The 22103-nt window shown below is 42.3% G+C and overlaps 2 protein-coding genes across 2 annotated transcripts; both read left to right on the forward strand.

Moving 5' to 3' along the window:
* Positions 1 to 13: 13 nt before the first annotated feature.
* Positions 14 to 2139, forward strand: ngfb (nerve growth factor b (beta polypeptide)). Its single transcript, XM_083668478.1, has 2 exons — positions 14 to 115; positions 1298 to 2139. The coding sequence occupies exon 2, from the start codon at positions 1309 to 1311 to the stop codon at positions 1924 to 1926; it is 618 nt and encodes a 205-aa protein (XP_083524604.1). The 5' UTR covers positions 14 to 115; positions 1298 to 1308; the 3' UTR covers positions 1927 to 2139.
* Positions 2140 to 11175: 9036 nt separating this feature from the next.
* Positions 11176 to 22008, forward strand: tspan2a (tetraspanin 2a; the record flags this gene model as incomplete). The annotated part of the gene is made up of 8 exons (XM_083667904.1): positions 11176 to 11244; positions 13906 to 14008; positions 18691 to 18788; positions 19181 to 19255; positions 19360 to 19452; positions 19615 to 19680; positions 20031 to 20114; positions 20297 to 22008. The coding sequence occupies 8 exons, from the start codon at positions 11176 to 11178 to the stop codon at positions 20360 to 20362; spliced, it is 654 nt and encodes a 217-aa protein (XP_083524030.1). The 3' UTR covers positions 20363 to 22008.
* Between the last annotated feature and the right edge of the window lie 95 nt (positions 22009 to 22103).

A 22103-nucleotide genomic window follows, 5' to 3' on the forward strand; every position in this document is an offset into this window, starting at 1 on the left:
TTAACAGGTGAGCAGCAGAAGAAGAGAGTGTCATAAACACTTAACAGGTGAGCAGCAGAGGAAGAGAAGGCCAAATAAGAGAGCAGAGAAGTGGAATGACAGTGTTACTACACAGGTATAGGGGCTTTACCTATTTCCTCATGTCTGTGTGTACTCTAATGTTCTTCATAACATGCTTCATAACTTCATGCTTCCAATGCCACCAAGGGAGTAAACAGCAGGTTATTCTAGCTGCATAGTATTGCTTGCGTTAAATACGGCATGTGAGCTGTCATTACCAGTAAGCCAGCCAAAACACAGGTGTTGTGTCATGAGTCATGCTATGATCACGCAACATAAAGCCATCATAGTGAGCCCAGACTGTCACAATATTGAAAGGATGAATAGAATATCTCACCTACAGTGTTTTGAAACCACCTGTCTGTTATGCTCCATGTGTAGAAGTGTGAGATCGCAGTTCTTGGACTGCATATTCATGGATGTCAGTAATTATATATTTATACATGCACAAGACTTGACATAGGTAATGCTTTAAGTCAGGGGAGACTGGTGGAGGTAGAAATGTGAGGACAGACTCATTCTAATGCATGCAATGGAATGAGGAATAGTATCAAATACAAGCCTCCTTGTGGACTAAGGGAAGCCATTGCAGTTGTTTCCATTGCATGTACCTTAGAGCAGGGATTTACTATCTAAGTAAATGTGTAGTTGGTAAAGAAATGCTCACAAATAGCCCCCTGTCAGGTGGAAGTTAAAGAGATGCTTCAGCCCATAGTTCTAAAAGTAGCTCTTATGAGGGGAAACGTGTCCCCATCGCGTGCCCTGCAGTCTGTGTGTGGTGCATTAGTGTGGATTCCATTGAGCCCAAGCCACGGCATCGCAGGGCCAAAAGCCATCTTTAAGCCAATCTTAAAGTAACGCTGCTTAAAAATATTGGTAAACTGATAAACTAGGGATTCCGTGGCTGAATGAGGTAAAACAGCGATTCAGTTGCTAGATTATATTTGTACAAACTATACATTGACCATCCAGGCCCAAAACGAGCAGTTTAAAAATGACAGACATAGTCACGAAGATCCCGTAGCGTCTCTTTAAAGATATACAGTATGTGATCAATGCCAGTCTTCATCGATGAAACAAGGAAAAAACACGTATTCACTGGAATCACAGTATGTAGTTTTAATTAATAACGATAATCAATTGGACGCTTTTCTGCTTTCAGCCTTCCTCAATGTTCAGTCATCATTGATACCTCATAATGTAACGATAGTAACTGCTGTGTTTGTGCCGCTGTCAGGTTGTGTGTCCATGAGGTCGTCTATGCTGGTCCTGCTCCTGTTGATCAGTGGCCAGGCTGTGGCCACCATGGGAGGGGACTCCTGCCCCCAGGCCTCAGCTCCGCAGCAGGACCCAGACAGGACCTCCAACGCTGCCCCCACCGTGGACCCCAAACTCTTCGCCAAGCGTCGCTACCGCTCCCCGCGGGTACTCTTCAGCGCCCAGCCCCCCGACACGGAACCCATGGGGAGTCAGGAGTCCTCAGGGTCGGGGTCCAGGACGCGTCGAAGGGCCGGCGGCCAGCCCCAAACTCGGGGAATCTTCTCTGTGTGTGAGAGCGTCAGCTTCTGGGTGGGCAACAAGACCAAAGCCACAGACATCAAAGGCAACGAGGTGATGGTGCTGCCTGACGTCAACATCAACAACGTCAACAAGAAGCAGTTCTTCTTTGAGACGACGTGCCACAGTGCCCAGCCTGACAGCTCCAGCTGCCGGGGCATCGACAGGCGCCACTGGAACTCCTACTGCACCAACTCACACACCTTTGTACGGGCGCTGACTTCCTTTGAGAACCTGGTGGGCTGGAGGCTCATCCGCATCAACGTGGCCTGCGTGTGTGTGCTCAGCCGCAAAACCTGGAGGCAGTGACACAGTCACTATAGTGACACCGACACTAGGGTGGCCGCTGCTACCCTCCCATACACACAGACACACACAGACACACACAGACACACACAGGCACACACACACACACACACACACACACACACACACACACACACACACGCTCCACTAACAGGACAGCTCTGAGACTCTCTCTGTCTCTCCACAACCCTCACCTAGCCCTCTGCACAGAGTAAATTATTGGTTCATGATAAGGTCTGAGGACGGCATGTATATATACTGTACTGTAAACCAACCATGTGTTTATCTGTTGTGTTGTTGTTGTTGTTGTTGTCGTTGTTGATATTGTTATTTATTAAACACTCAAGTACATGCACTGCATGTTGTACGCCATTATTGTCCGGGCCGTGCAGGCCTGGTGTTCATCACAGGGAGTGACAAACAACGTTCAGACACGAGAAAGAACTATGGGTTGATTAAGAGACAGATCTGTGTTATGTCAAAAGAAGAGGCATACTTAAAGGTTTTTTAAACTAAAAGGTTTTTCCATGAGAATGTGGATGAATAAAAACACATGGCATTGTTTGAGGTCAATATCAGCATTTGGCTTCAATGCCTTTGCTGACTTTTACAGGATGTCTATTACTCTGCTTCTCGAGAGAATCTCCACAGACATTCAGAGGAAGAAAATCAGGATGACATACTGCATGTAAAATAAAAAGCCTGTGTGGAAATAGAGGAAACCTGGGTAACATAAGCATTCATACCAAAAATACCAGTCCGGCTCTACCCTCAGATTAACAGTAGGTCCAATGGTACAGTCTGAAGTAAATCTAAAGAGATTGGAATCTATTACTGGCAATGTTCAGTGTCTCAAGAGCCCCGACACTCATGTGTGCTGCCATGCTCCTCCTGCAACCTCTGGCAGGTCAAAGGTCATGTGTAAACAGAGCAGAGAAGGGTACCACAGGTCAGTTCAACAGCAGGGCAACAGGGATTGAAGGGGAATGAGGTCAGGTCTGGGTCTCAAAGATAAGAATGTGTGTTGTTACTATAGGCCTATAGAGCCTCTAGAGCAGACAAGTATTTTAGCTCCATAATAAAGTAGAGGTGATTCCCAGTTGTGGTGAGCTGACTGGTGTGCTACAGAAGAAAACAGACACAATATCATGGGTGTGAGTAAAATGGCTTATTTTTAAGAACATGCCATGGACATGGATTATGCATGCTGCCTTGACTGTTGAGTTACCATTTCCAAATGTCAATAAGACCCTTCTATTAAATGAACACTGCTTTAGTGGAAGTACTGTGGTCAAATGAGACATCCTCATTCTACTGTGACAGTTTTAATGGTTGACAAAATAGATAATTCATTCAGTAAATGAAAATCCACATAACAATACTGCCCTCTAGTGTTCTGAAATATGTCATTGCAGCATTATTTCCATCTGGGTGTTGTTAGTTTTAAACATTTCTTCACCTAAGACACATTAAACTCAAGCAATCCAACACTAACATATATGTAAGCAAGGATGATTTTTGAACAAGGCAAATAATAGGGTGAAAATATATAGAAATAATCTTTATACAGGATGTGATCATCTAATTATATTATCATCTAATCATCTAATTATTAATATTGTCAGCACATTTTAAACTGCTACAAGTACAAGTTTCCAGGTGCTGGAAACTTGGACTTGCTCGGCATGCACTATCCTGGGCTATGCTGCACTGAGTGGAATAGGAATGTTTCTTCATTTGTCACGGTCAATCTATTGCTGTGCAAAAATCATTAATATTTATGCCATTGTTTCTATCTATAGATTTAAGGGAAAAGGAAGAACGTCTGTTGAGAAAAGCAGGATATATCCGGGACTCTAACTCTACCATCACAAACATTCTCACAATGTTAGCTACGACTGTGATGTTTCTCACTCAAACAGCAATGAATAAGAATTTGACTGCCTCAACTGTAAGTCTAATTCTAGATGTAAAATAGGTTGCATGAGCATATACTGTACACCTTGAAAATGTCTACATTCTTTTGTTCTCCTTCTTCTCATCATCGAGGCTGTTACTTTACTCGCCCTCTTTAACTCGATGAAAGCCGCGTTAGGTCTCCTGCCATTTTCTGTAAAAGCCATTTTAGCTGAGGCTATGGTCTCAGTCAACCGGTTGAAGGTGAGAGCTTTATCCCTTACTCTAAAAAATAGATAGACAAGCTAAATAATATGCTATATATTGTGGCTTTAAATGTATTTTTCTGCCATCCATCCACACACAATACCCCATAATGACAAAGCAAAAACACATTCTTAGACATTTTTGCAAATGTACTCAAATTGAAATACAGAAATACCTCATTTACATAAGCATTCAGATCCTTTGCTATGACACTGCTAAATTAGCTCAAATGCAGAAATTACGTCAAAGCAAGGATCACTGAATGCAAGGATAATAGTTCATGTGATTTTGGAATTAATATCTTTGTTTTTATAGGGTCTCTGATTTGCATAGGAATCAATTACACACTGTGTGGATCAGGTTGTCATTACAAACTGAGCAAATGGAGAGGACCAAAACTGCCCAGGAATGCGACCCTGAGGCCTGGGGAGACTTACAAAAATCTATAAAGCTGAATGGTGGAGAGGAAAAAGCACAGTCAATGGAACAACATCATCTCAGTCACTCTACAAAATTGGTCTATAACCAAGTGGCCAAAAAGAATCCCTTAATGGAAAATAATCTATCTCATATCCATAATTGTGTTTGCAACAACTAATTCAAGTGATACAGCAAAGAAAGTGGCTGGAAATGTGTTTATTTGATTTTACTACAAAGCACTAAGTTTAGTGCAAATCCAGCACATGCAATGCAGTTTCCGCACCATCCCTTGTGTGAAGAATAGTGGTAGCTGCATCAAGTTATGGGTATGTTTGTCACCGGCAGGGACTGGGGAGTTTGTCAGGGTCAAGAGAAAATTATTAAATTTGCTGAGTTGGTAGTGACAGCCTAATCTACACAGTGTGTAATTGAATCCTATGCAAACCATCGACTATAGAAACAAAAGATATTAATTCCGAAATCACATGAACTATTATCCTTGCACTCAGATGGACTCAATTCAACTTGTTGAGTGACTTGTTGCACATTGTGACATTTTTGCATTTCAGCAAATTTTAAGAGTGTCATAGAAAAAGGTCTGAATACTTATGTAAATTCCATATTTCTGTATTTGAATTCTAATAAATTTCTAAAAACATGTCGCTTTGTCATTTAAACAATTGTGTATTATGTGTGGATTGATGACAAAAAATACATTGAATCCATTTAAAATTGAGTCTATAACACAACAGAATGTGGAAAAAGTGAAAGGGTCCGAATACAAAGCCACTGTGTATATGCAGTTGCTACTGCATGTACATGTACTGTAGCTAATGCAGACTGTCAATGCTGTATTGTGACTGTCATTCTCAATAAAACACAGTTTGAAAAATGAGCCATTGCTAAGCTATGGATTTGGGTTAGGCATACCCATGATTTGATTTAGCTCATACTGTATTGACTCCTGCTTAAGAACCCAGACCCTTACCTGATCAGGGTGACAGGGTCTCGTAAAGCTGTTGTCTTGAAGAAAGCCTCTCTCTCCTGGCCTCAATCCAATGGTGGTGGAGTGGAAATTACAGTTTCACCTAAACTGGCACTGAGAGAGATCAGCTTCACCCTGAGGAAGGTAGATATGGGGTCAAGGGCGAGAGGTCAAGATCGCAAGATCGCACTGGTTGATAAAGAATGTCTACTTGTGTCATTGTTGTAATACCATGCAGGTGTAGGCACTTGACACACTCAATAACAATACATACAGTATCTAACTCCCTTCCCTACAGATGCAGCAGCATAAGGGTTCAGTGATGACAGATGGCACATTTGCCTATGTGTCCCAACAAGCCTGGATATTCCATGGCAGTGTGTTGAACAACATACTGATGGGAGAACCATTGGATTATTGTAGGTGATTTAAATTCATACCACATTAAAAACAAAACATAGTACCAGCACCACACCACATAAAACTACAATCAATAATCTACATTTTAAATTAAAATTGCTAATCAACAGCACAAATGATCTGTCAATATTTAGATCGAAACAAGTCATCAAATCATGCTGTTTGCGACCTGACCTGGCAATACTCCCTCATGGTGACATGACTGAGGTAAGTCAAAATGCTGGCTGTCTTTGCCTTTAGCACATTCTGCACTAACTTTGATTTTTAATCATTTGATTAGAAATGATGTGTTTAATCAAGTATAGGCGAGTAACCTATCCAGGTTTCGTTCACGGAGCTAATGTTTGGACGTACCTCGTCGACTTTCTTCCACAAATGCTCTTGTTAGCGGCGGTTGGCCTAGCACTAACACGACGATGAACGGACTATTCTTGACACTACACTAAAGCTACCCTTAAGAGAAATATAGTTTGACAAACTAAAGCTACTTTGAAAAATAGTTTGACACAGATGACCAGTCCAAGTGAGAGAAGGCGCGCGAGTGAAATGCTCTGAAACCATTGGGAGAGTTAAAGGGCTGGAATAGTCGTTAAATTCCCCAAAAATGTTTGGTTCTCTTTTGGAAAAATGTAGTGAGTAGTGACAGTAGCTTACTATACCGCGACAGGACTACTGGAAACACTACTAGGATCCAGGTAGGACAACATGCGTGCACTGGTATGGATGGTTTGAGTGAGTGATTTGTGATGATAATGATTAGATGATTAGATGATGATGATGATGATGGTGGTGGTGGTAGTGTTAAAGAAGTAGTGTGGCTGGTTTTAATGAAACACAATTCTGGTGACAGAGGCTATTACTACTGTGCAATAATATTCATATTAATCATGTATTATTTCCCATGTGAAGTACCTTGTGTTTTGCAGTGCTATTCTTCTACTTGAGGATGGTGAGGTAAAAGAACGGGGAAGCCATGAAGAGTTGAAATCTCAGAGCCGATATGCTGAGCTTGTCCATAATTTAGAACAGTCCAAGGTGAGTATAAGCTATATACTACACACTTTTTTCAATATCAGTCAAAGCTGTTAGTAATTGTGACTTATATAATAGCTGTAATTTTTGCTAAGATTTAGAGTCCATTCCTCAGCTAGACTGTTGTGTGTTAGTGTTGTTCAGTTGTAATCATCATCCTGATTCCTCTTTTATTCATCCTAAGAGCAAGGACACCAGAAAACAGGCCCAGCATTGTGACACAGAGGAGGAAAATGTGGATAATCCAGGTAAACAAGACCATATACTACATATCCATTACAGGGGAGGCTGGTGGAGGTAGAAAATGGAGCCCTGACTCATTGTAATGCATGAACACGTGTTTGATACCATTCCTCATTCCATTCTATGCATTACAATGAGCCTGTCCTATGATGTCTACCTCCATGAGCCTCCACTGATTCTTTAAGGATGTATTGTGCATTTCAAGATTCATATTCCCACCCCCACCCACATACCTCTGTTTTACAGCAATATTTCCAGATGAAAAATCCCAAAAGGATGTTGAACCTGATGGAAAAAGGTGTTTATCTTTCCTAAGAACTTAAGACAAATTAAATCTGATTGCTATGTACTCTCCCAATTTTCTCTACATTATTGAGAATTGAGGGCAAATGTGGCTTGAATGAATGTACATTGTGATGTGACAGAAAAAAAGCTTATGGTCAAAGAGATGTTCCAGGAGAGATCACAGTCATGGAAGACATACCTTCATTATTGTCAAGCCTCTGGAGGTGGGTCCCTTCTAAACATGTCCTTTCAATCTGATTGCACTGCACTTAAAGACAATGAATGAATGACTTTGACATATTTAAAATAAATGTAGAGTTGCGTCAGCCATTTGAGTGCAACAAGTTTGAGTTTGTTTGAGTACAACAAAATCAAAGCGTCAGCTAAATGGCATATATATAATCAATTTAAATACATGAAAAGATCATTGAGGAATTATAAAACACAATAAAGTCGACTGACTTGTTTCCATTGTGGTCCCATGTGTGATATTGTCCCATGTCTCGACCCCTTAGGCATTCCTGTAGAGCTAAGTGCATAAGATAGGTGTAAGCAATATGGTGACATGTCCACCAGCCAATTGCAGGGCAAGATAGAGTTATTACTATATTGCTTATATCTACCCAATCCTCTCAGTCCTTTCTGTCACCTCCACTGTCCATGGTCAATGTAATCTGGACCGGCTCAATAATTCCACTTTTTTGGTCAGGGTATTTCACAGTCTTTGTTGTGTTGGCCTCGTTCATTGGGATCGTTGACTCAAATGCTTTCAACAATTTGTGTCTGGCTCACTGGATCAACCAAGGAGCAGGGGTAACACTCTTTATGTTACACATGTCTGAAGAACCAAATGACGGCACACAGAGAGGGTGGTAGTGTGAAGCCCGAAGGCGTATTTAATAATAACGAATGGGGAGAGGGGTAGGGGAAAGAAGGATAGTCCAAGGGGGTCGTCGGGGTCCGGTCCAGGGATTCGTAGCTGAGAGGGATCCAGTAGCTGAGAGGGGTTGGGAAGGGTCGACGTACAGGTAGGGGCTAGGTCCATGGAATGTCTATACAAGGGGGGTTCGAGGGAGACGAGGGTTCTGGAGGGGCACAGGAGAACAAGGTGAGTCACAAGAGAAAACAAGACACCAGGAAATCGTAGGGATACTCGGGAGGGCTGAAGCGTCTGTGGATCACATGGAACAAGTTACCTTAAGACACAGTACATTCTAGCACTGGAGTGGAGTTCAGGCAGGGTTTATGTAGGGAGGTGATTGCCGATGGGTTGCAGGTGTGCTGATAGGTGATAGGGAACAGGTGCGCTGCCGACTGGGGGCTGGACGCTCCAGCAATGATCGCCGGGGCCTCAAGGTGGTGCCAGAGGGTTGGTTAGGGGGAAGAACCTTAACACTTTAATTGATGGGAGTGATTTCCTAAATTAATTTAGATTTAGCTTACATACTGTATTTGCAAGTCAGTCATTGGTGTGTAGCCTATCAGAGAGAATCACTTGCTCAATGATTCATTTAAGACAAGATTTTAATAGAATATTAGAATTGAAGCAAAATAGATTAATCAATGTCATATAATAGTAATACAGTTGTGTAAAAATACCAGACATATTCAGTATGCAGATTAACCATGATTTATGTTAGATATCCAAGCTGCCTCTGAAGCTCGACTCTGGCGTGTGCGAGAATGGGAAGAACTTTTCTGTGGGTGAAAGGCAACTCCTCTGCATGGCAAGAGCTCTACTCCGAAAATGTATAACCAACAACTTAATAGTGTTAGCTATAGTGCCTTCAGAAAATATTCAGACCCCTTCACTGTTTCCTGTTTTCACTTTGTCATTCTGGGGTATTGTGTGTGGATTGATGGCAAATTCTTTTAATTTAATAATTGTCTATAACACAAAAATGTGGAAAAAGTGAAGGGGTCTGAATACTTTCCGAAGGCACTGTATGTGTAATAAAGCAAACAAATAAACAATCATCAACTCTTCCTCATGTGAGGAAACTAAAACAATCTAATATTCTATTTTGCTCCAGATAATCCTTTTGGATGAAGCCACAGCTTCCATAGATCCAGAAAAAGACACCTTGATCCAGCAGACAATCGGTGAGGTTTTCAAGGACTGCACTACGCTGACCATCGGCCATCGCATCCCTACCATCATAGACAGTGATAAGATCCTTGTCATGGAGAAAGGGCAGGTAAGAATGACCCCACACACTATACTCAAGAGCTGTAATTTCAAAGCAACCATCTCTTATGCTATTAACTAACCTATTAGTTAGTTGTATGATTAACTATAATCTAGTGGCATAAACATTTTTTTTTCTTTACTTAGAATGATAGAATGAGCTAATATAAAATCTTCAGTTATTGCTTTTGTCATGCACCAGACCAAAGAGAGACCAAATGTGTGAGCAGTGTGTGTGTGTGCTGTGTTTGATCCTACAGGCTGTTTGAGAGACCAGCCGTTCTGACCCAGAGGCAGGGGTCGCTGTTCTCCTCTCTCCTCAAAGCTGCCAACAAAGTGAAAACAAAGTGAGAAGAGAGATCTGTGACCTTCCATGTCACAACAAATACTACCGCCTCCCCAACAGTCCATGTATATGCTGCTGAAAGGGTTCTCTTTGCCCTCTCAGCTCTCTGACAAGTCTTACCAGGCTGTGAAACTTTGATTTTGTTCTGCTGAATGAAACGATTGTATGGCCATTTGAACTGGTGTTAGTGTCATGTGCTAACATAGTTTATTAGTCTAGAGACTATCATAAAATGTTTTTGACAAACTTGTGTGAAGCTTTTGTAATCACATTGAATTCATTGTATTGTAATGTATTTTAATGTCACATGTTATGGATTCCTATGTAAACATTGCTGAGTAACAAGAAAATTTAGAAATTAAAGATAAAATTCAGAAAATGACCAAGAATCCCGGATATGAGGACTGTACGAGGACAATATAGTCAGAATTAATCATGCAACAACAAAAAAAGACGTACCTTTGACAGATCAACTCATCTATCTATGTTTAAGGAACAATTTAGAGCCCATATTTCCATAACAGAGATTATGATTTTAGATGACAGATTAGCAGACACGGTTTAATCTTTGTGGATTTGTACTCACTTTAGGAATGTATATATGGTGTTGTAGGCCTGTATCAGAATGAGATTGTGCATCACACAACTGCTCTTCTGTTGTTAACCATTTACAATAGGTCAATCAGCTACATTGGCGGCCTTAAACTGTGAGTCTTATTTCTTCATGATTTATATGGGACTATTAAAGGTCCTCTTAATACATGGTTTATTACACAACAGTAATCAATAAGTGAGGGCGTTCTTTTTATGCCCTGCATGCTATAGAAACATACAATTAGGCTTATGTTAAAAATGCCTAAACAGATGGACTACACCTGCTGCATCCCAATTACAGTAATTTGACTATTCTTTGTTGGACTATTCTTTTACTATTATTTCATAGAGACCTCTATTGCTGTCGTTTAACCCCTAGCACGCCTGCTGTGACTGAAATGGGCGGTCCGAAAAGACGCGTAAAGCTCCTCCGAATGTTTTTATCTTTAGTTGCATGGTGACGATGCTTGAAGTCCATTGCTGAAGAATAGATTTCCAGTTCACCTTTGGGACAACTATATTGTGGTGATTTTTCATAGGGCGTTCTAGAGACAGATTCAGAAAACCTCTGACAAGATGAGCAAAGTGGAAGGTGGGATGAAGTGCGTGAAATACCTTCTTTTCGTCTTTAACTTCATATTTTGGGTGAGTACGCTGCTCTTGGGTCCAGAATTGATGATATTCTGCACGGTAACACCATCAGCGCACGAGTCATGTATGCAACTAGGCAGGCTAGGATGATTGTGGGAAACAATGTATGTTTATAGTTATGTAAGATGATTACGATTTATAATTATTTGTAGGATATTAGAATATCCTCAAGGTTCCGTTCATTCGACCGTCTTTCACAGAATAACCAGTGTTTACATAACAAATATGTTGTTGCCAATAATGTTAGGTACTGTAGGCAAGATTACCGGTAGGCTATAACAATGTCACCCACTGTCTCGCTCTAGATCTCCTAAAACGAGATATATTTTTAGAATCAGGTTGATAATAGTTAGGACAAACAACCTGCCATACCATATTTCGTTTTAATGCATGTATTTCGTTGTTTACTGCAGCCTACTGTATGTCTTATCAAGGATATGTGTTCTTATAGGAACCCCTACTGTAACCATGTTTTGTCCTTTTGCTACAGTTACTTAAGATGATTGCAACCTGCAGTTCTTCACTTTGATCACTTATTTTAATGTGTCACCAAAGAGTATCAATTATACCTCCAGTTATATTCATACAATTTATGATACATTTAGTGAATCAATTATATGTTTAGTATTTGTTTATAGGTGCTGTATACATTGGTTGTAAACAGTCATTCCTTAGTAGTTGCTACATTTCCACAATAGTTACCATAGCCAGCAACAGTTCCGTTCTTCCTCCCGTGTACAATTTGGCATTGTGATGTGACTTTCCAGGTTTGAAGGTCTGGGAATGTGTCTAGAGGTTTGTCTGGGGGTAATCTGTTTTGGGCACATCATATTTGTTGTTATTTAAGAATGGGTGGGCACTGCTCAGACGTGGAATATCATGGATTTGTTTGCTCACAAACTTGTAGGAACACAGTCTTTTTACCTGTAAAGTAAAGGTGCAATGCTGCTACCTGACAATTGATGGCAAAAAACATAGATTGCATACAGTAGATATCAGGGGAGGCTGGTTGAGGTAGAAATCAGAGGACGGGCTCATTGTAATGCATGGAATGTGTTTGATACAATTCATCATTCCATTCCATGCATTACAATGAGCCCGTCCTCAAATTTCTACCTCCACCAGCCTCCCCTGGTAGATATGTATTTTATTTGACTTACGGGCTATGCATTTATCATCTTGTATAGCTATATTGTTGTGTTTCAATTGCTATTCCATTAGCTCTGTTCTTGAGTCTAGAATCTAGAACTCTCACTGTGCTCCTGCCAGATAATTGGTTGTCTTCTTGGTGGTGTGAACACTTCAGCAGCAGACAGACAACAGCTCTTTGTGCCTAGTTTAGAAACAAGAAGCAGCGCTCTGGTCAGCTGAGCTAAAAAGGGGCGGGGTTGTGGGCAGGAGACTGGGTACAGTGCCAGTTTGGGGGTACAATGCCAAGGGGGCAGCCAATGCCAGCATGTGTTACGTCACCCAGGGTAGCCTGTTAGGGTGGCACGGCCTGCAGCTGAGATATACTGCAGCCTAGCCTACCATGGGGAGTGAAAGGGTGGGTTGTCCTGCTGCATGGTATGTCATAGGTCCCAAGCAATTTGTTAAGACAGTTAAGAGCTGAGACTTGGATAGGACAGAGGACTGTTTCTCTTTTCTGAAGTGTTTTCAGACTGGTGACTGACTGGTTCTTCTATATGTAAAACAACAACTACATTTCTTCTCAGAGCACTGCTATATGTATTTCCTTCAACACCTTCAATGACACTAAAGAGTACCTCTGCATCAGTGGAGGCTAGTGGAGGTAGAAATCGGAGGACGGGCTCATTGTAATGCATAGAACGGAATAAGGAATGGCATCTTTCCTTTGGTTTCTACCTCCAGCAGCCTCCCCTGCTCTGCATCTGCAGAAGGACAGGGGTTGAGATGGAATCAGGGTGATACTGCTCTGTATTACTGGGTTTCAATCAATGGGTTATTTCTGATAAAAGCTTACCCTGGAGAGAGAAGATCTGCAGGCAGCCTCCTGCTCTCAAAGTCAAGACTAGAAGAGACTCATTATCACACAAGCCACATCTCACCAGGGGAGGCTGGTGGAGGCAGAAATCAGAGGATGGGCTCATTGTAATGCATGGAATGGAATGAGGGATGGTATTTCTCATTCCATTCCATGCATTACAATGAGCCTGTCCTCCAATTTCTACCTCCACCAGCCTCTACTGTGTCAGATACCTCACATCTCCACTACATGTTGTGCTATGGTAAGAATGTTGTGTTTTTGAATGTTCATTGTTATCCAGTTTGTTTCAATGTCATGCAGTGAACATTCATTCTATGTACACTATATTGATCATGGTTAAAGGTCCAGTTTGTTGATTTGAGCTTTAAAACAGTGCTAAATTGCCGTGATGGCGATCAAGGAATGAGATCAAATGATAAAGACAGTTCAATGAAGTTGTGCTGTTTTGGTGCAAACAAAGCGCTTTTGTCAAATTTGGTGTCGATACGTTTTGTTTGTTTACAAAGATATGAACATATTTTCCGCTATTACAAACTGTAGCATATTTACGTTTTCACATTTTCAGTGTAGCCAAAAAGGGCAGCAACACGCAAAACTACATGCTACACCTTTAACACTCTTGGCATTTGTCCTGTTGTGATCCCCAGCTGTCAGGCTCCTTGGTGCTGGCGGTGGGACTATGGCTGAGGTTTGATCCAGAGACAGTCCAGCTGCTGACTAGGGAGGGAGCACCCGAGACCTTCTTCATAGGTGAGTCCTCCACAGACACATTCAGACCTAACCAGTAACAACACACAGTAAGTCAGGTACCCGAGACCTTCTTCATAGGTGAGTCCTCCACAGACACATTCAGACCTAACCAGTAACAACACACAGTAAGTCAGGTACCCGAGACCTTCTTCATAGGTGAGTCCTCCACAGACACATTCAGACCTAACCAGTAACAACACACAGTAAGTCAGGTACCCGAGACCTTCTTCATAGGTGAGCCCTCCACAGACACATTCAGACCTAACCAGTAACAACACACAGTAAGTCAGGTACCCGAGACCTTCTTCATAGGTGAGCCCTCCACAGTCACATTCAGACCCAGTGAGAGGAGACCAGACGAGAGAATGTAGTTGAAAGGCAAAGCCACTTGCTTGCGTAATCCACAGAGTAGACAGGAAAGGATTTAGGAAAATAAAAACAAATGACTTAACTAAAACAACTAGCGCATAAGATAACTTGTTCCTATGATATGACATCAAGGACCATGAGAGAAATACCTCTAACAGGAGTCAAGCTACCGACTTGTCCTCACCACTTTGAGCCGGGAGATATGGAAAGATGGGCACACTCTCATGGAACTGGGGAGCTTGAGTCAGTAGGTTACTGGGTTGATCCGCCGTAAGATTTTAAAAGGCCCTACGAAGCGTGATGAAATCCAGGAACAGGTGGGACCAGGGCCGGTTGGGAATGGGCAGGGGATGGAGCAGCCCAGCCAGATGTTGCCGCGAGGATTTGCTTTGGGCACAGGTGGAAGGTGACGAAAGAGCGCACGTCCTCCACCATGGGTTAGGGTTAGGGTTCACCCCAGGATGGGTTAGGGTTAGGGTTCACCCCAGGATTCACCCCAGGATGGGTTAGGGTTAGGGTTCACCCCAGGATTCACCCCAGGATGGGTTAGAGTTAGGGTTCACCCCAGGATTCACCCCAGGATGGGTTAGAGTTAGGGTTAGTTTGGAGGAGTGACCCCACTGTAATCCGTCCATATCACAAAGGGATGAGGCGCACCCTCCAGCCAATGTCTCCATTCCTCCAGGGCCCACTTGACCGCCAAAAGCTCCCAGTTGCCCATGTCATAAGTGTGTTCAGCCGGTGAGAAGCGGTTGGAGAGAAAAGCGCATGGATGGAGTGTCTCATCCCTCCTGGTCCGCTGGGAAAGCTCCGCCCCCGCGTCCACTTCCACCACAAAAGGACGAGCGGGATATCAGGGTGGATCAGGATGGGCATGGATGTGAAGCGGATCTTGAGTTCTCCAAACGCCCTCTCGGCCTCCGGAGTCCAATGGAAGCGGGTCAGTGCGCGCCAGGTAAGGGCTGTGAGAGGTGCCACCACTGAGCCAAAGTTGCCTATAAAACACCTGTAGAAGTTAGCGAAGCCCAGGAAGCATTGGACTTGCTTGAGAGAGGATGGACAGGGCCGCCTTGACCTTGTCTGGGTCCGTTTGGATGCCAGTGGTGGAGATGATGTGGCCGGGGAAGGTGACTCGGGACACGTGGATCTCACACTTCTCAAGTTTAATGAAGAGTTGACTCCGTAGGAGTAACAACGTACAGTAAGTCAGGTACTCAGACCTTCCTCATAGGTGAGTCCTCCACAGTCACATTCAGACCCACACAACACACATCCCTCTGATACTTTGTTTAGTATCAGCTAGTTTAGTATCAGCTAGTTAGTTAGCTAATCAGCTTAGCTAGTAACAACGTACAGTAACTCAGGTACCCAGACCTCCACAGTTACATCCAGACCCACGGAATTGAACAGCTTCCCCCCTTGTACTTGGAGTATGGCATATAGTATTCAATGGGAGATGTGGTTGAGCATTTCCCTCTGGCCTTACATGTTTTTGTCTGAAAGGGAACAAAATATCAGAGTCAGCACAAAAATTCCTGTGGGTCATGATAATGTGTTTATGAATGATGAATCGGGTGGCGCCATCTTTAATCCTAGCCACAACAATAACAACAACAAAAAATAATCAGTGCCTTGTGCCACATTTGTTATTAGTGATTATATAGCCTATTCAGTCATACATCTTGTCTTTGAATTGACCTCTTAACATTCCGTAGACTTCAGTCTTCCACACAATAGCCTCTCTCTCAATGGAACCTCTTGAAGATGAGTAGAATGCAGCCTATTCTTGTTCCTCACAATTAGGTCACGACCTGAAATGGTGACTTCACTTCATCAGCTCTTCACTATGCCTGCTTCTCTCCGCTGGTTCCTACCCTCCGGGCATAGTAGCTACAGTAGCTGTACTGGCGGGGCGGAGCGGAACTCCCATCCCTATCTCCAGTCACTGTACTCCATTAACAACACAGTAATGATATCATCAAACATTGCATCATCGCACACTGTGATATACTGCCATCATGATGCCAACTTCTCAATTCTTTCCTTGTGAAAACAAGCAATAACAACAGGCTTGACGCCCAAGAAGACTTGTTCTTGTGGTTTTGAGTTTCATCACCGGGTTGGTAATAGATATCATGGAACAGGAGGTTACTGTGATAGCTCTATCACGTTCAGTTTGCAAATGTAAGGTCACCTCTCTTGTGTAAAAGAGATCTCTTGTCATGACCTCAATGAGACTTGCTATATTGCTTTAGAAAAACAAGAAGCTCCTCAGTCATCAGTCAGCCTTGCAGGTAGATTTTAAATGCTCTATTTCAGGGATTCCCAACCTTTTTTTACCCAGGGCCTCCTATTTCACACCTAATTAAATTTGCTCTTTAATACCTCTATTTCAACCACAGTTGTATTGCATGTAGGACTGGGTACTAAGCTCCCTCTCCTCATGTTGCACAGAGCACATACCTATCACTAAGATTGATCACACTGCCATATTCCAGCGGAAGCCTTAGCAACAAGATAAATATTATCACTGGCTGCATAAACAGAATCTGAAAGAATGGTTCCCTTAATGTACCTCTCACCCAAGACCAAACAGAGAGATACTATAACAGAGCAAGGTAGCAGCATTCCCCTAGGGTGATTCACTTTCCATTCTGTCACCTTAGGGCCAGTGTGTGTGTGTGTGTGTGTGTGTGTGTGTGTGTGTGTGTGTGTGTGTGTGTGTGAGATGAGCTGAGCTGAGCAGCCACAGGGTGTGGCATCAAAGAGCATACACTCAGTGATTTGCATGGCTCGTTGATATCCTCCACCAATATTGGCCCAGGGAAGAAATGCAAACGGTAATTCCTTGTATATTTCCGGCGGTGAAAAATGAGTGCTTTGTTTGTTTAGAAAGCTCTTAGCAATTCCTAGAAGGCTTTGTTTGTGTAAAAAGGGCCCTCTCTTGTCTCATGTAGTTTTCCATTACTAAGCAGGAGGATCAGTTTTGCGTACACGCAGAGCCCTCTTGTTTTCAGCTTCCTGCAGCACCAACATGCAGTAAACCCACAACGGACTTCTCCTCTTAACTCCTTGTCTATTGTTCCTAAGCAAGACAACAACAGCAGAGCCCCATGTGGGTTAATTAAGCTGCAGTAGCAGTTCCTGCCTGAGTCGTTGATTAGGCCCTTAGCACGTAGCTTGGGGACTTACCCTGGTGTCCATGTCATAGGCCTACAGTACAGTCTCAAATCTGGATTGACTGCTTACTGAACAGCAAATTGTCCCTCGGGGATAATAAAGATTGTCTACTCAACTCTACAGTACAGAGCTGGTAGCGAGGATGGAGGGAGGGAGGGAGGGAGGGATGCAGGGAGCGAGGGACCATCACAGGGGAGATGACGCCAGTCGTCAGCCTCGGTGCCCTAGTGACTCTTGTCTGGGAGCAGATGCTACCCTAGCAAAGCCTTGTCTTTGTCAGGCCTGTGATGAGCCCTCCTGCTGTCCCTCTAAGGGGTATTGTTGCTACGTGGTGGAGGGGGCTAATGAGGGCATCCACAGGCCTCTGAATATGGGACTTGTACTGATGAGAGTAGGATTACTCATGTGTTGGAGTGAATAGAGCACTCCTCTCTGTATTATTTGATTGGGTATATTATGGCTGAACCACATCCAATTGTTGTCTTTCCTTTAGTTGTCATCAGTCTGCAGATATTGGACTATTGCCTATGAGTCACATTACTATTCAGAGTTTGCAAAATTTATTCAGAGCAACGAGGCTCTTTGAATGCTGGTGGTGCTGCTGTGCAATGAGAACTTTGAAAGGGAAAGCGATAGCACCTTCCTTCCTGTAAGACGCCCTGCACCACTCGCAGGATGTTCCCTGTGTACTACAGCTCTTCAATTTGTACTCATACTTCTTACACCTTACCTTGCAAGGAAGTCAGCTCACTAGTACATTCGTATCAAGTGCTGGATATTCAAACTACATGTTTGTTCATGTTTAGATTGTGTTGAATCACTGAAATTCCATGTTCAACTTCATGTTTAGCCTGCTGTGCCTCATCTTGCATAATGCTGCCATCCTCTGTTGTTTCTATGAATTGCAGTTTGTTAACACTGACTGACAGAACTCTGTATTCATGACCAGTTCATTTTTTTAGCTCACATTAGGCCATTTACATTATCATTAAGATAACAAAGATAAATTATGAAAATTGGGTAAAGAATTGTTCCTGTTTTTTTTTGTTCTACAGTTTGGGCACCATACTGAATTATAAGGAGGAAAAGCCATTGATCACTCTGTCTCACCTACTTCCTTTCTCTCTCTTCAGCCGTCTACATCCTCATTGGTTCAGGTGGGCTCATGATGCTAGTGGGGTTCTTTGGCTGCTGTGGGGCTGTGCGAGAGTCTCAGTGTCTCCTTGGATCGGTGGGTATACCGTGTGGCGCTGTCAACAACATCATACAGTGATGTCTCTCATTATTCTGATGTTGCATGTCAAATGTATTGTAGACCAGCGGAGGCTGGTGGAGGCAGAAATTGGAGAATGGGCTCATTGTAATGCATGGAATAGAATGTGTTTGAGAACATTCCTGATTCCATTCCATGCATTACAATGAGCCCGTCCTCCTATTTCTACCTCCACCAGCCTCCGCAGGTGTAGACTGTGTTCCGTGTGACAGAAGTCTTTGAAGGCCCTCTAGCATCTTTAGTATGAAGCTTAAACTCATAAAAGCATATGTAACTAGTCTAGTGTCTGGGATGCTGTAGACAGATTAGGCTACGTGCATAGTGATTTCACTGCACTCTCTGTTTTCCAGTTCTTTGCTTGCCTTCTCATCATCTTTGGTGCAGAGGTTGCTGCTGGTGTGTTTGGATTCTTAAGCAAAGACAAGGTTTGTCTACTATAATCACTACACTGATGTGTGTTTGAAATCAACATTATAACCTGATTATTGCCACCTCAGATTAACTTTCCTTTCCTTTCCGTTTGTTTTAGATTGTGGAAGAGGTCCAAAAGTTCTACAGCAGCTCTATTTCTGACAGCGCCGACGCCAACAGCACGACTATAGCAACAATGTACCACAGTGTTGTGAGTTCGACTCTACTTCTACTCAACTGTTGTTGTTCTCAGGTGTTGGCTACTTGCTGCTGTCACATTGTTAATAGTCTCACTAAGTCAAAGATTCTGGGTTCCACGATAACATGTTGTGAAAATTCCACATTTTCATGTTTTTTTCTTCTTCATGTGTAGCTGAATTGCTGTGGCGGCTCCACGCCTAACGATTCTTTGTGCCCTGATACTGATGAAGACATAAAGGTAAAACTCTACTGTTGGTACTATATTGTCCACATGGGGGCAGAATAACACCATTGGAAATCCAAATTGACCTACAGACTGTTTTACAAGAAACACAGCTTGTCTAAATGTGAGTGCTAAACTGTACACCATTGTACGTAACATCTGAAGGTCAGAGTTTCATAAGGTAGTTATAATACAGTTACTGCACATATAATAATACAGCTTTAATACACGTAGCTGTGGTCAAAGCATTGGTGATAATGTAAACTCAACTAATGTAAGCTGTAAACTAGTGAACAAAATATATTGTGAGTGGCGTATATCCCATCTGTTAACAAGATGAATGTACTCTGCTTTTGTGTCTCCAGGACTGTTTCAGTGCAATAACAGAGTTTTTCAATGAAAAGCTCTACATCATTGGCTATGTGGGGATTGGTGTTGCAGGAGTAATGGTAAGAACCCTTATAGACACTTATAGACAATACTAAAATTTTATTATGTTGAACATGTTATGAACATGCTATGTAAAAATATGGTTATATTACATCTTCTACACTACATGCAACTTTATGACCATCTTACAGCCTGTTGATGTATGTAGGTGTTTTACATCAACTGTCTGTTTTCTCCTCAGATCATCGGTATGGTCTTCAGTATGGTCCTGTGCTGTGCAATTCGAAACAGCAGGGAGGTCATATAGAGCCTCATACAGACTCACAAGGCCTATGTAATCAGGTGGTCTGAACATGGAGGGGTAGGGGAAGGGACATCAAAGCTGGGCCTAAGGACAGGACAGGGTAGCCTTTTTGTAACATTTAAACATACATAAACAAGTCCAGATTGGTGAGGGTGTGATATCACTGAATGAGCACAAAAGGCTACATAACTGGGACCACTAGAACCCTGCCCAGAGTGAGGACCGCTCACGTCTCTCCTCTCCTCTACCATCACTGTAACTTGAATTTATTTATTCATGCCATTTATTTAACAGGGACAGCACACATTAATCAACATTTCAGTGTTCACATCCATGTAAATGTGCTGGAGTTAGCAAGTAAGCTAATTTCCATCCTCAGTCCCTGATCCCTAATAAGTGATCCCTCGCTGTGGCCCTTCCCTTCCAAGCACAACGTGCACTGCACAGCATTTGGCACTACTCTGTGGCATTCCACATTTTTTGCATCCTCTTGTAACACTGCTGGCATTCCATATCCACATTAAATCCTCTTTGACACAGGAATGTTATGGCTGAGGAATATTGCTGTAAATAGTACATATGGACTTCTTTTATGCTTCAGCAGCTATTTATAACATTATTTATTCAATGCCCTTTGCATCCTGAATGGAAGGGATAGTTTTGTGTGATAATGAGTCAGTCAGAAGTTGTGTGCTTGAAAGAAGTCAATAAGTATGTAGGTCAATAATCCTAAGGCATGACAGACATGTTTTATTTAACTGTTGTGAGCATCTTAGCAGCATATATTGTATTACCATGCCTTAGGGACATGCACATGTATAATAGGTAGAAACCTGAGGATTTTGTGACTTTCTGTTGTAGTTCCATCCCCAAGCGCCAAGAGGGCGATATAGCGCCCTCTCAAACCATGTGTTGATGCACAAGTTGCAGGCCCATAATACTCAACAATACTTTAACAAGAATGCATATAAACTTGTCTTTTAACAATGTCCATAGGAGGATTCCAATCATATAAGCAAATTCAAAGTGAAATGTGTGATAATCTGTTGATAACTGTCTGGTGTGTGGAGGCACATACATGGGGTTTACCCCCTTGAAGACAAGTTTTGAATGACATGTTGATAGCGTGACAGGTCAGGTGGTCAATAATTTCTCAGGTCCTTAATAATAGGTACTTGCAAGTGGGAATTGAATCCACATACCATCTTTGTAAAGAGAACTACAATATATCTATCCCTGTATACTATAGGTGCTTTAAAACCTGTAACCTTGCCTGCCCTATATCATCAGATTGAAAGTTGGTTATTCTACTAGACGTACCCCGAACATAAGGAGTAGATGTACAATGCAACAAGAGTTAATCTCAAATTGATTGAATGACTATTGCCACCAATATACTGTATTTAGTCAGGCAGGCAAAGCCTGTGATAAACTGCAATGTGAATTTCCAACCCAAGTGATCTTTTTGGTCTTTTGCATTGTCCAATTTGAGCTCGATTAGAGCATGCAATGTGTGGACTAGTGTACATTTTGTGTGAATTTGTGTGGGTGTTGATTTCTTTTGCGTGCCATTAGGATGTGCATTCAGTACAATGTTGAGGATCCAGATTACTATGTAGGCTAATGATGTAAAAACAAAACAAAACCAATGGGTGCTTTTATTGGCATGTCAGTTTTGTAACGGTTTCTTAAAGCTGTATAAATTGCCTGTGAAATAAACAGTAATTAGAACAAATCAAGAGTT

This window comes from Argentina silus, assembly GCF_951799395.1.
Source record: "Argentina silus genome assembly, chromosome: 4".
Taxonomy (NCBI): domain Eukaryota; kingdom Metazoa; phylum Chordata; class Actinopteri; order Argentiniformes; family Argentinidae; genus Argentina; species Argentina silus.